Consider the following 15,678-nt stretch of genomic DNA (forward strand, 5'->3'; position numbering starts at 1 on the left):
TCCATTCTGCGTCGCGACATGCAAAACGGACTCTAATTGCCTTTGACAGGACGGACGAAAGAAAGCTTAACAGTCACAATCAACATGCAATTTTAACCGTCAGATCAACAACGAAATCAATGGCCGTAAAGCACGGAAATCAATGCATGGCACTATAAAGAAAGAGCTCCTCCCAAGCTAGAAATCTCTCCACTCTCTCTCACATGGATTTCGGGCCGGCATGCTTATCGGGTACCTGCCCTATACCCGATAGGGAAGATGGGTTTTCTCTAGAATCGTGTTATTCCGAGGGCTCACAAGATTTCTACAATCTGGACCCGCTGGTGTCCGATTCCAAGCTCGGCATGCCCGCTTCCACTATCTACCCGTTCGGAGCTCCGACCAACGGTTGCATGTCCAATTTTGACATCGAGCTGCCTAAGATCTTTGCCGAAGATCACAGAAATGGGCCAGCGGAGAAATTCCAAACCAGGGGCCTTATGGATTATCCGCCGATCGCCGTTGCCGATCAGATGGAGCAAAATCCCAACTATGCATTGGATTTTCAATACATGGACCCGATTAACTTTGTGGTGCCCGATGAGATTTCTTGCGTAACAGGCGATAATGGAATTTATGGGGAGGTTGGTGTGGATAGAAAGAGCATGCAGATGAGAAGCAACGGTAGAAATCAATACAAACGGCATGTCATTAAAGGACAATGGTCATTGGAAGAAGATAGGTAACTTTCGTTTTTTTTTCCTTAATAAAACGTTCTTGATCATTTTATTTTTTAAATTTCAAAGTTTGGTTGTCCAATTTCTCTTGATGTTCTATTTTTATTTTTGTGATTTTATGAATCATTCTTTTGAATTTATAAAATTATGGGTTTTTGATAATCAAAATTCTAATCTATTTTGTTTTTTCAATCCCATCCAATCTAGTTATTAAAGTTGGTATTTTTAACCATTTTTTGGATGCATGCAAGTGATACATTTTAATATTTTAATATATATGTATATGGGTATGTTTTTATATATTTATATATTTATATTGTATGTTTGATTTTGCTATATTTATTTTAATTAGGTTTGTATGTGCCTGTTGTAGATTATTAATATTTTTGGTTGAGAAATTTGGGCTGAAGAAATGGGCTGATATTGCTAAGATCTTAAAAGGGAGAATTGGAAAGCAATGCAGAGAAAGATGGCAAAATCACTTGAGGCCTAACATCAAGGTTTTTCTTCCTTTTCCTTCTTCCTTACTTTTCCTTTGTGTGAGTGGTATCCAAAGCTGAGTTGACTCGACCAAGTCGTCATTTTGGCTTCAATAGGCAATGAAATGAGTCATCAGATTGAAATAGAATGAGTTAGGGCGAGTCGTACTAGTTCTGGTCTCTGAGTTAACACCGTTACAATAGTACGCCCATCTAATTCTTTAATTAAATACATATACATACATACACACATGCATGATAAAAAAACTGGAGATTAAGCACACACGGATGGCCCAATAGTGGCATGTGTAAGTCTAAATGCATGCAACCCCAAAATTGGTGGGTCACACCATTATTGGATACACGCGGGCACGTTTATGTGCAAGGGGAACATACCATCATAGGACCCATGCGACCCATACAATTATACATATACGTAGATATATACATTCATGTTTAAACTACTACCTTGATGAGGAAAATTAGGTTTTTTTTTGTGAGTGCGCCTGTGGTTTTGTAGAACAGCGGAATTCGCGCTGATCGTGAGCATGTGCAAGATCAGCATGCAAAGCATCTTAGCTTGCATAAACGGCAGATATGGCCGTGTGTATGTGCAATAAATTTAAAAACGACAAAGAATGGGCTGGAGCGAAAGCGCGTGTTATTTTGGAAGATAAGAGAGGTTATCTACACCATTTGCAACAATGGTGATTTTTGAAGCTTTCAACCAAACTTGAAAGTTTAACAAAGACCATTGGATATTGGAGAGGAGAAATCCACCGTAGATTGCACGTTATAAAAATATATTTGTACTTGAGTAACCATGTTCGTATGATCAAGGGCCTGTAAATTGGATAAAGAGAGTTAAAAATAATCTTACTATCCATAAAAATAATCTTACCATCTACTATGCATCTTTTTTTTTTCTAAAGTCAATCGTTAAACTTTCACCAGGTAAATCATTATAACATTGTCAAAATCGAAAATGATAGGATCATATGTCAAAATCATCAAGCATGTGATAAACATGTTATGCTGGGTCTACTTTGGCAAATGGATTATGTGTGGCCCGGGCCTCATCCAAGAGTGCAGACCTTACCATGGGGCCCATCTTGATATAGGTATTTTATATCCAGTTGTTCATCTGTTTTGTCAAATCATTTTAGGGCATGAGCTCCAAAATGAAGAAGATCCAAATCTCAGGTGGACCATATTATAGGAAACAGTAGTGAATATTGAATGCCCTACCATTAAAAACTTCCTAGGGCCTAGGTAATGTTTATTTACCATCTAACTTATTAATAATTTAATACATATGGTTACATAAGCACGGATGAAGGGAAAACAAATATCAGCTTGATCATAAACTTATGTGGCTCATTAATGGTCAATCACTATTGTTTCCTATGATATCGCTTACTTGAGAATCGGATCTACTGTTTTTTTGGTCTCATGTCCTAAAATAATCTAAAAAAAATGGATAGACATCATGGATATAAAACACATACATTAAGATGGCCCCATCATAAGGGCTGCACTGTATTTGGTAAGCCAGAGGCCACAAATAATCGGCTCCCCTATTTTGGTGGGCCTCAAGGTTTAACTTTTATTTCTAGTGGACCGGTAAAATGTACCAAATATGAAATGTCTATGTTGTTGGTCAGGAAGAGTCAATTCCTTGTTTGGTGATTTTGGAGTCTGACTAGTGTCCTTCGAGCTCCATACATCTGTGCCCTTGTAGAACAAGCTTAAACTACTGGTGTTGGCAATGGTCCATGATCTAATCATATGGGCCACCACATGAATTTGGAGGTTTTTAGCTGGTTGGTAAATATTTTCTAGAGTGGGCCACCACATGAATTTAGAGGTTTTTGGATGGTTGAGTAATATTTTCTAAAGTGGGGCTGACCGTGTTATGCATATGACATCTAACCCATGTCTTGATGATTGGATTAACCAAAAATCAGATCGATCTTATAAGATTATTAGGAGGGCTAGACATAGAAAACAATGGATAACCATAAAAAACATCCGAATACACGTAGTCGCCCACACGACGGTTGGACTGGACTGATCTTGGGTGCGCCGAACTTCCACGGTGGGTCTGCCCTGCAAGACAGGTTTGGATGTGATACGACCCTTGTGGGCCCCAGACCAAACCCAGTCATTATAGAATAACTAATTTTATACAAGGAGTTGCAGGAGAACCGGCGCTCCACCTTAAAAGGCAGGAAGATCCTTCCATACAAACTTTCGCTTAGTAAATGGCATCAATCAAATAACTCATAAGATAGGCTCCAATCATCTGGACTGTCCAATTGACAGGCCCCCTCATGGTTGGATCCGTGATGAAAACTTGTACCCAATTATCATTTCTAGACTTTAAATATGTACATTTTTTCATCTCAGCCATTGATGTAAGTAGATTGTGATCATCCAAAACAAAAGCGTGACCAAATAGTTATAAAAACTTCCAATTGTAGTGATTTCGGGGATTTGGCTTATTCAAGAGGTGGTCGATAGTTTGGACGGCTCAAATCATGTAATGTGAAGATGGATGGATTTATACTATTTAGGGCCTGTTTGGTCTGTGGGATTAAATGGAATGGAATTGTATTAGATGTAATTGACACCATTATTGCAACCAAATACCATGGTATTTGGGGCATTCTGGATTGTGTCCTACTCCGCTGGTCTCAAACTGGGAACAGGCAGCAGCTTTGAGTGGCCACCATGATGTATGGGTCCTATCACACTGTCCATCCATTTTTCCTATCATTTTAGGGTGTAAGCCTAAAAGCGAGGTAGATCCAAGGCTCAAGTGGACTATACAATGGGAATTAAAATCTCACCGTTGCAAACTTTTTGGGGGCCATAGAAGTTTTGAATGTAGCTTATATTTGTGTTTTCTATTCATCCAGGTCTATGTAAATTTATGAATAGATTGGATGGAAAATAAACATCACAGTCGGCCTTAAAAAAATTCAACGGTGAGAATCATTATCACTGCTGCTTCATGTGGTGTGGTCCACTTGAGCATTGGATCTGCCTCATTTTTGGGCTTATTCCCTAAAATGATATGAAAAAAATGGATAAACGGTGTAGATAAGACCGATACATCACAATGGCCACTCAAAGCTCCTGCCGGTTCCAAGTTGGAGATGGGCGGGGGTAGGATGCAATCCGCGTCCATCCAATCACTATGTTTCGGACAAAATTCTTGCTATATGAAAAACACTGGATTTTGCTTAACCCCATTTGGTGGACCATGAAATTATAATCAACAAATCATATTCACAACAAATTTCATTTTCTTGTATACGTATATAACTAGAATGTCACATGTAAATAGTGTATATGGATGGATGTCATAAATAAAACACATGCATTAATGTGGGGCTCACATGTGTAGTGAATTTCAAAATCCACAGAAATTTCGCATGGGACCAAATGGAATTCCATCCCACCTAATCACAACCCTTCTTGTCCTCCCTAAACGCTGTATGAAATTTGTACCGAACCAAATACAATTTCATCCCACCTAATCCAATCTAATTCCATGTGCCAAACACCCCCTTAAGGATCTTCATCACATGATATCACAATTTTTTTAATTAATTTTTGCAGAAAGAGAACTGGACTGAGGAAGAAGACGTGATTTTAATAGAAGCACATCAAGTGATAGGAAACAAGTGGGCCGAAATTGCGAAGAGACTACCAAGAAGAACCGAAAACTCCATTAAAAACCATTGGAATGCAACGAAAAGAAGACAATTTGCACACCGAAGGTCCCGCAGCTCCAGATACTCAAAACCAAGCATGCTTCTCCAGAGCTACATCGAGACCGTAATCGCATCGAAACCATCTGATGCCGCTACGAGTAAGGAAAATCCACAACCCCAGAACAATGACTTGTGCCATGATGATCGGGTGGTCCCAAACAATGACCTTGATGATATTGTGAATTTACCAATTAGACCTGATTCATTGATGGATAGATGTGGAGGCATCGGTGGGCCACTCTTTGATGACATGTCAACGACTGGGATTATGCCTTGTGGAGCTGATGTGGGTGGTGACAGTTGCATGGGGATAGAAGTGGCATTAGACGTGGGGTATAACAGTCTCATGCAATGCGAGAATGGGAAGAGGGAGATGGATTTGGTAGAGATGATTTCTCAGACCAATAACAAAATCAAGATGAGAGAGAGCTGAGAGAGAAAGAGAGAGAGAGATATGATTTCTCATACCAACAACAAAATCAAGATGAGAGAGAGAGAGAGATGATTTCTCGAACCAACAACAAAATCAAGATGAGAGAGAGAAACAGAGATTGATTGTACAAAAAGCTTATATAAGTGTTCTAAAATATCAGAAATAGGACTGAAGGAAGAATAAGGAAACATGGGTTATCGTACACTTAAGTAGTAATGGTTATGTAATAGAATTTTTTTATCTTTGTTTTGTTTTTAACATTGGAATGGAAAACATTCAAGGCCTTTAGTATAATGAAATCCAATCCGTTCATTGGGTGATGATCTTTATGTTCAACATACATGCAAAAATCAGAATGATAAAACACTCAGATGGGCTATTTTAATGGGAACAATGTGAAACTCTGGATAAAACCACACGTTGTGGCCTGCAAGAGTTTTGGGTGAGGCTAATTTTTTCAAATTCACTTCATTCTTGTGGTTCGCAGCTGATGAATAGTTTTGATTAAAGATATACACCATGGTGGCTCCACACACGGACTTGTGCTGGCATCCTGTCTCATTGTTTCCTTCTGTGTGGGCTAAGGTTACCATCTAGCATGACTTTTTTCGACCTATCTAATTAGAATCATGATCTGCACCTACTGGACGGTAGAGATACCTCTTGGTGGGCCCAAAGGAGGGAGCCTTTGACTCTCTTTCTTAAGGCTCCTCTCAAAGTAAACATATAACAGGCTTAAGTTACAAGTGTGGCCCACTAAGTTGGCATCCAACCTATCTAACAGCATTGCCCTATCATGAAAGTGTGATGCTATAAAAAAATCAAGCTTATTTAGCTCATGTGGACTACCATGTGAATGTTCTTGGATGGTTGCATATCCATTGTTTTCTATGGTGGGCATTCGATGGACGATCAAAATAAAAATGGTCAACAATCTTAATTTAGCAAATGCATACAATTCATCAAAGCTTGTAACATAATTTGTCTGATGTTGCTTTCGACATTTAATTTGGAGGGTTTAATTAGAATTAGAGTATGCCATTTATAAAAGTTTAAAATGCTCGAGTATTAACCATCATACACGCTCCCAATATCATATAATTCCTCTTCGAGAAATACTAACATAGCTTTTGGTCTATAAAACTAAAGATTACATTCTTTCAAATAAGGGTGCCAATGAGCTAAGTTGGCCCACCTCAGGCAGGACTTAGGCTAAAGTATCAGGCTTTTGGGTCGGGCTTGGGCTTAAAAATCAAGCTTATTACAAAATTAGGTCGGGCTTGGCCATAGATATTTGAAAGCCCACAAGCTAGGGCTAGCCCATTAGACTCTCACCTCCAACCTACTCATGTCTCTCTCTATAGTACCAACGACTATCGGATTGCTCCAATAATTGGTGACGCCTACAAAATCCTTAAGGTAAATTCTCAATTGACGCCTTTATCTTTTAGATATGACTCCAACTAAATAGTTCCACTCAAAGCCTCATCTTTAAACGGACCAGATTCATTATCCTTTACAACACATTGTTGGAAGCGTGTGCAGTGCTCGAGCTTTGCATGACCGATTGCTGTGCTTATATAAAATCTAATCTGTCCATCAGTTTAGACATCTGATTTAACTCAAATGGGCAATATCATGTCTAAAACTTCCAAATTCAAATAGTGTATTTGATATAAATTTTGGATAAGATTTATATATATATATATATATATATATATATATATATATATATATATATATATATATATATATATATATATATATATATTCATCCTATAGGTTATGACATAATGAATGGATTTGATGGAATATTAAAACAACCAATGGGCTCAAAAAGATTTTTGTGGTAGACATTTTCATCTCCATTTATTATTTCATGAGTTATTTTAGCTTTTGATCCGTGTAATTATTGTAAGACCCGTATCCTACTCTGTACCGTTCCGTATGCTTCCGTAGTCCTTCCGGTCGAATTCCGACAACCCTCGACCCGTATCCGATATTTACGCGCGATCCTAAGCTGAGTCACGCATACCGAAGTCGGCTCGAACTAGAACTTGTATCATAGCGACTACGCCGTCGCCGCGGTTCCAACGCCGCGACTCGCGCACTGATCCGATACCCAGGCTAAGAGATGTGGGCCTGCGTTCATTCCGAAGAACCGCCGCGCATTACGAACTTTAAGGGAATCTCTACGATATGTCACATCAAATCAAGTACACCACCTTACCTCAATGCCACCTCACCCAACAATAAGTACAAGTGGCCTCTCTCTCTTTTCCCATAAATCCACTCTCTCTCTACCCATCTCTCTTTTACCAATTTTCAAACAAATCATACCCATCCATCTCCTTTCCTTACAACTACCACATCATTCCATCCATATCATCCCATCCCCTCTCTCTCTCTCTCATTTCTTAACCCTCCCAAATAACACCACACGTCCAAGCTTTTCCAAACTATCCCAAAGCAACAAGTGTGGCCCACCCTCTCATCTCCCATCTCAACCATTCATCTTTCATCAACCTCCATTAAAATCGAAGGCAAGGAGCATAGGATTCCATGGGATTAAGAAGAAGGAAGATAGGTGGGTGATTTACCATTGTTTTCTATTTTAAGGGCCACTTGTTGTGGGACCTACACGATGTATGCTTTGTATTTAGGGAGGGCCCATAGTGGCAGGGTCCCTCCCCTTCTCACCGATCTTCTCTCTCTCTCTCTCTCTCTCTCTCTCTCTCTCTCTCTCTCTCTCTTGTAATGGGCGTGGCCACTAGATCGACACCGATCATGGACCCACCATGATGGATGTATTTTATCAATGTCATCCATCTGTTTTATCCAGGCCATCCAGTGGGCCTGGATGATGAGAAAACACAAATATTAGACCCATCAGGTGGGCCACGTTCATGTGGGACCCACCTTGATGACACGTGGGCCACCTACATGTCGGATCCATCATGATGATTGTGTTATATCCATGCTGTCCAGCGTCCAGGAGACGCTGGACAGGGAGCGGCTAACATGAAGTGCGTGCACTGACATGGGTAAGTACTAATAAGCTAACAAATATATATATATATATATATATATATATATATATATATATAAAATATTATATTATAAATTTGGTGTAACGCCCTGAAATTCGGGGGTCGAGCATAACTCAGCTCCCGAGTTCCAAAACATCACTTATGCAACATATGCAATGATGGATGTATGTTGTCTGTATGAGTGCATAAAACATGGAATAGATTAAGCCAAACTGCAACATAATTCAGTGATAAGTGAAAGTCTCAAGCGGAAGACTTAAAGAAGTATAGATATTAGTATATGTCCCTGAGATATGCATACTCTGCCAGGTTATAATTACATTCATGTGTGTCTCAAAATGCAAGTATCAAATGAAATAAACCATTACAAAATAAACCCTGTATCCACGTAGATCAGGACACGGCTCACATGAACCTGCCTGAGAACTGCATAAAAGAAAACGCGTCCTCATCATCCTCACACTCCTGCTCTGCCTCAGGGGTCGCGTCATCATCTGTATCTAAGACAGAGTCTGGTTGGTGTTGAAACACCGTCCCAGAATGTGGGAGTGAGTGATCAACTCAGTGGAACTATACAATAAGAGTTAACATGATATCAAATCAATCAAGCAGTAATGATAAGGCATTAAAATCAAACACGCCCTAAGTACTCTTATTAATGCAAGGATGTATGAAGAAATGATGCATGCCCTCGCCTGCACTCCCTCAGCATCTTCATCTTACGGTATGCATGACAACCTCTCGCAGTGCCAACGACGCCAACGCACATGCAATGCGGTGCATGAACATGATTACCAAGTTGTTATTAGTCCTTTTCATACAGTAGGATTGGGAAGCTAAAGTACCTTCCTCATATCAATTCCCAAACGGTGATCCATTCTAGGGTCGTCAGTCCTAGACAATCTCATACGATCATATGGTTCTAGGTCGCGGTAAAGGGCTCGTCACCAATCAATGCATGCCTATCATACCTTAGTTCTACCCTAAGGCTCGTCGCCTTAACGCAGTATCAAGGTATGTTCGAGGTCACTACAAAGGGCTCGTCACCAATCAATGTAGGCCGACAGCACGAATAGTATCTCATACCACCATAATCGGCTCACGAGTCTAGTGTGCTCACCGGTCACTACAGGAAGACTCGTCTCCCTAGCGTAGGCCGACAACTCGACCACGGTGTTCCATACCACCATGCCTGGCTCATGAGTCTTAGCGGATCAAGGTACAATGATTAATGGGATCGCATTGGTAAGTTTAGTACTCTAGATTCAAACAATAGCGTTCATACATGGTGTACATCCACCGGGACAATCGGGTTACTTGACGAACTCGACTAGCATGAGCGCACGTTGAGTTGAACGACATAGGGTGCGCAAACACCCTGTGTGGCCAAACCACTGCCGACAACCCTAATACGACTCGAGTTCGTCAAACACGTCCTACGTGGCGAAAACAACCTCGGCCACGAACTTAAAGTTTGTTACCGATTACCTGGACTATTTCATAGTCCCAAACATCTTCAACCATAACAGATATTCATACTAATAATTTAGAACAGTAATTGATCAACAATTCTAATCATATAGTATGTGAGCATTTGATGAATATCAACTTAACATGGATTTACACACAAGTAGTGCTTGAATTTAAACGACAAAGAATGTAAATTGCGTGTAGAAAATCATACACACCAATAGGATAGTTGAGAATCTCTTCTCAACGTCCGTAAACAGGATAATATATTACACACTTAATCATTCAGACATTTCTACAAACACTTAGACTACATATTCCAACATACATGACATATGTTGGTGATAACACACATTTGGACAATTTCTTTTGCCAAGGAGTTAACATACATATAACTAGCACAAATATACGAAAATTAATCATGGCAAACACTTGTTCGTATTTCATATGTATACGATACTTTCTATATGTACATGGAATACACAAATCTCAATATATTTCATATATATCAGGAACGCAATATAAATATCGCATTTAGCATGTGAAATTACACTCACAACAATAATAAACCATTAACTGACATTGAAAGCCTTGAAAACCATAACCTATACGAATATAGTCTGCACCTTAAACCAGAAAATGCGCACAGATCTGATTCAGACGATAAGTCTTCGTCAACGGCTACTAGATAACCTAAGGCATGAATAGAAATGAGCTACATCCACACTTAGACTATTCTAAGCTCTAAAACAGATTAGGGTTTGATTGACTTACCCAAAAATGAACTTAGAATCGCCAGAATAGCGATTTAGAAGGGACGGTTTAGAGATGCAGAGTAACAAGGAAGAATCTCAAGATGATTCACCAACTTCTCTCTCACTTTCTTTCTCTTTTCCTCTCTCTCTCTCTTAGCTAGGGTTAGAAAATTCGTATGGAATTGAGAGTGAGGGCTTTAGGTCTATCTATAGGCCTAAAATGGATGAAAATAGCCCTAGGGCCAAGGTATACTTAGGTTATAACCAAATCACGTCTATATTGGTCCAACGGAGCACTTTCGGTGGTCCTTTTTCCATGTGCAGTCGAACTTAAGCTCACTGACCATGGATCTAGGTCAGGCTGAGTTTTTGTACCGATCAGATTTACAGATCAGCCGTGGCGGACCAATCTCAATTCAACGGTCACCGAAACTCGATCAGGTCCACAAGCATTATGACATATCAGGGCCATCTTACTTGATCCGAGGGTGAAATTGGGGCAGAATCCAACGGTAAGAAAGCTTAGAATCGGCCCGCAAGCGACACGACTCAGATTTCATAAATTCATATTTAATTTCTCAGCTTTCTCACACTCTTTACTCCGGACTCAAACAAATCGACCCAGGACATCATCTGGACTTGATTTTTAAGGTGATGGTCAAGCCCAGCCAGGTGATCATAATTGTCTAAGATCATCGCTATCGGACTTTCGACATGCGCTCCAGGTCCAATACAAAGTTTCCAAGTACTCCCGAGAGCAACTGGATTTAGCGTTGAATCCCAGATTTCAGGGTAACATAGCGCTAACGATTCTACAGGTTTTGAGTTTTGCAGATCAAATTTAAAGTGATTGATGCTAATTTCAAAAGCAATCGAGTTTAGCGCTAAATAACCCACATTAAACCTCTAAAGAATTTGAGGTAGTACTCAGGTCTTTGCACGAAATTTTTCGGGTCATTACAATCTATCCCCCTTAAAGAAAAATTTTATCCTCGAAATTCGTACCTTCTCATACTCCTCAAGGATCTGAGGGTAGCTCTTTCTGACCTCAGCTTCAGTCTCTCAAGTAGTCTCTTCTTCATTATGATGCGTCCACAGTACTTTCACAAGAGGGATGACCTTGCTACGCAACACCTATTCCTTCCTGTCTAAGATACGTATCGGTCGCAGTACATATGTGACATCCTCGCTCAACTACACCTGCTCCCAACTGATAATATGCGAAGGATCAGGAACATACTTCTTCAGCATAGAAACATGAAATACGTTATGCACGCCCGCAAGTGGTGTGGGCAAAGCAAGGCGGTATGCTACCGCTCCCACTCGATCCAGTATTTGAAATGAACCAATAAATCTCAACGTGAGCTTCCCCTTCTTACCAAACCGCAGAACTCCCTTCATAAGGAAAACATTAAGAAATACATGGTCTCCAACCTCAAACTCAAGCGGTCGCCGCCTCGTATCAGCGTAACTCTTCTGCCTGCTCTAGGCTGTCAGAAGTCGATGTCGAATAATGTCAACTTTCTCTGAAGTCGCCTGCACCAACTCTGGACCAATCAAACTATGCTCGCCAATTTCTGCCCAGCAATGCGGTGCTCTACACGGGCGACCATACAACGCCTCGTAGGGAGCCATGCCGATACTCGCCTAGAAACTGTTGTTATACGCGAACTCTGCATAAGGGAGACAATCATCCCAACTGTCCTTGAAATTCAAAACATAAGCTCGCAACATGTCTTCTAGAACCTAATTCACACGTTCCGTCTGCCCGTCTGTCTGTGGATGAAACGCGGTGCTGAATTTCAATTTCACACCCATCGCTTCTTGGATACGAGTCCAGAAGATAGATGTGAATCACGTATCTCTATCAGAGACAATCGCCAAGGGAACTCCGTGCAGACGTACAATCTCTTTGATGTACAACCTAGCCAACTTGTCTGCAGAGTTTGTGACTCTGATCGGTAAGAAATGACCCGACTTCGTCAATCGGTCACGATCACCTAAATAGAGTCATGTCCCTTCCTTGTTCTCGGTAGCCCTGAAATAAAATCCATAGAGATGAAGTCCCACTTCCATTCTGTTATGGGCATGGGCTGAAGCAGTCCAGGAGGTCGGCGATGCTCTACCTTGACCTGCTGGCACGTGAGACAACGAGATACAAACTCAGCAATGTGAACCTTCATGTTGTCCCACTAATAAGAACTTCTCATATCTTGATACATCTTCGAGCTACCTGGATGCATCGCAAGCTTAGAATTATGGGTTGACTCGAGAACCTCCCGTCTCAAGTCAGGAATGTCTGGGACACATAACCGACCACGATATCGTAGGCCCCCATCTGAACCAACACTCCACTCGGAGTCCTCATCTGTACCAACCCGCTCTCTCATCTTCGCCAATAGCTCATCATCTGCCTGAGCTGCAATGATCATATCGTCAATAAGGGGCTGTACTCGAATGTGTGAGATAACCTCATACGGCTCTTCCATCGTAAGTTTCTGCTCAAAGTCTCGCACAAACTCCATCATGTCCCATTCTGCTATCATTAGCAGAGCCGCAAACTCTATAGCCTTCTTGCGACTCAACGTGTCTGCTACAAGGTTTGCCTTGCCCGGATGGTAAGAGACATCGAATTTAAAGTCTTTCAATGTTTCCATCCATCGACGTTACCTCATATTCAAGTCACGCTGCATGAAGATATACTTAAGGCTCTTGTGGTCGCAAAAGAGCTCAAACTCCTCTCCGTAAAGATAATGTCTCTAGAGCTTTAATACGAAAATGACAGCTGCCAACTCCAGGTCGTGTGTAGGGTAATTCTCTTCGTGTTTCCTCAACTGTCTCGAGGCATATGCAATCACCCTGTCCTTCTGCATAAGGACACAACCCAGACCAATGCGAGAGGCGTCAATATATATTGTATACTTAACCCCTTGCTCTGGCAATACTAGCACAGGACGGACGTCAACTTGTCCTTCAGCTCCTAAAAAGTTATTTTCACCTTTTCATTCCAAGCAAACTTCAAGTCTTTCCGTGTCAACTGAGACAACGGTCTGGTTATCTTCGAGAAGTCTCGTATGAAACATTGATAATAGCCTGCTAGACCCAGAAAGCTTCTCACATCAGTAACCGAACCAGGCTGCTTCCAGTCCTGAACTGCAGCTACCTTAGCGAGATCGACAGCTATCCCTTCCTTGGACACCACCTGTCCTAGGAACTTGACTTCCTCCTTCCAGAAATTACATTTCTTGAACTGCGCAAAAAGTTGATTCTTCCTGAGAGTATCCAAAACCGCTCTTAAGTGCTCCTCGTGCTCTTCCCGACTCGCAGAGTATATCAAAATGTCATCGATAAAGACAATGACGAATCGAAACAAAAATGGCCGAAACACACTGTTCATCAGATTCATGAACACGGCCGGTGCGTTCGTAAGACCAAACGACATTACAAAGAACTCATAATGGCTGAAGCAAGTCCTGAATGCGGTCTTCTGCACGTCCTCATTCTTGACACGCAACTGATGATACCTTGACTGCAAATCAACCTTCGAAAAATACTGTGCCCCCTTCAACTGATCAAATAGATCATCAATCCTGGGCAAGGGATACTTGTTCTTCACAGTCACCTGATTTAACCTGCAATAATCTATACATAATTGCAAGGAACCATCCTTCTTCTTGACAAACAGAACAGGTGGTCCCCAAGGGGACACACTAGGTCGAATAAAACCCAACTTCAACAAGCCATCTATCTACTTCCTCAATTCCTCCATTTCACTCGGAGGCATGCGATAGGTGGGCAAAGAAATAGGTGTCGCATCAGGCATGAGATGGATAATAAAATCAATCTCGCGCCGAGAGGGTAATCCAGGAATCGACTCAAATACATCTTTAAAATCCCGAACTACTGGCGTGCTTTCAAGCGCCGAACTAGCCATACTCTCCAACAAAGAAGTATAACAACCAAAATGAAAAGGGTAACTGACCTGAATAGGGAAAGTAAATGTCTCGCCCTCGGGTCCATGGACTGTCACCAGCCTAGCTTCACAATCAATCTCTGCTCGCATCTTCGTGAGCCAATCCATATCCAAAATGACATTGTAATGGTATAGAGGTGCGATAAAAAGGTCAACCAGGATCGATCTGCTCCCTAGATCAATCAAACAACTCATACAAATCTTAGTAATATCAGAGGAGGTCCCTATAGCGGTAGTGAGCGTCACTCCCTTCATAGTAACAGTGCCCAAACTCAAGCGTTTAACTACCGCATACGATATAATAGAGGTAGTGGACCCTGTATCCACCAACAAGGAAACAAGAATACCTTGAATGTGAGTTGTAACCTCAAAAGATCTTGGTGCCAAGTTAGCCCCAGGCGCTTCAGCTGTAAGCGCGTGAACTCGAGCCTGCTGTGGACGATTCGGCGGAGGAACCATGGGCCGCTGAGGTGGCCTGAAGCGAGGCACAGAAGGTCTGAAGGATGGGTGAGCTGGCGCTGACCGAAGGGGTAGAGGTGATATGACTTGAGGCATCGGACGGCTGATCCTCTGCGGTAAAGTAAATCCACTATCCCGCATTCGCGTAAAGCAATTACGATCCGAATGCCCAATCTTCCCACAGTACGAACAGCGTAAGTCAGAACGCATCGGCTGAGCCGGCGATGCAACACGTCTCAGAGGAGAATCTGCCTGCGGCCTCTTGCCGAGAAATAGTGTACTCAGAAAATCAGATCAAGGTCTGGGAACTATAGGTGCTCGCATACGGGACGACCTGTCCCTGTCCTGCTCAGCTCGCAGGGACATGCTCACCAACTCAGCATAAAAAGATATACTAGCACAACACATCTTCGATCGAATCTCAGGCCTCAACCCCTCAGAAAAATGCCGCATCGGCTGATCACCCAGAAGCAATGGAGAATAACGAACCAGCTCAGAAAACCGGTTGTCATACTCAGTCACCAACATCCCTCCCTGACGGAGGTAAAGGAACTCACTCTC

The 15,678-nt window shown here is 41.6% G+C and overlaps 1 protein-coding gene across 1 annotated transcript; it reads left to right on the top strand.

Annotated features, from left to right (window-relative positions):
- Positions 1-203: 203 nt before the first annotated feature.
- On the top strand, positions 204-5,410 carry LOC131231839 (transcription factor MYB98-like). Its single transcript, XM_058228143.1, has 3 exons — positions 204-721; positions 1,090-1,216; positions 4,823-5,410. The coding sequence occupies exons 1-3, from the start codon at positions 204-206 to the stop codon at positions 5,408-5,410; spliced, it is 1,233 nt and encodes a 410-aa protein (XP_058084126.1).
- Positions 5,411-15,678: the final 10,268 nt, after the last annotated feature.

This window comes from Magnolia sinica, chromosome 17 (genome assembly GCF_029962835.1).
Source record: "Magnolia sinica isolate HGM2019 chromosome 17, MsV1, whole genome shotgun sequence".
Lineage (NCBI taxonomy): Eukaryota > Viridiplantae > Streptophyta > Magnoliopsida > Magnoliales > Magnoliaceae > Magnolia > Magnolia sinica.

Bases quoted from the DNA above. Each gene is read 5' to 3' on its own strand.
- LOC131231839 (XM_058228143.1), top strand. From the start codon at position 204: ATGGATTTCGGGCCGGCATGCTTATCGGGTACCTGCCCTATACCCGAT. The intron at 722-1,089 runs GTAACTTTCGTT...TGCCTGTTGTAG, and splicing joins TGGTCATTGGAAGAAGATAG to ATTATTAATATTTTTGGTTG. The intron at 1,217-4,822 runs GTTTTTCTTCCT...TAATTTTTGCAG, and splicing joins ACTTGAGGCCTAACATCAAG to AAAGAGAACTGGACTGAGGA.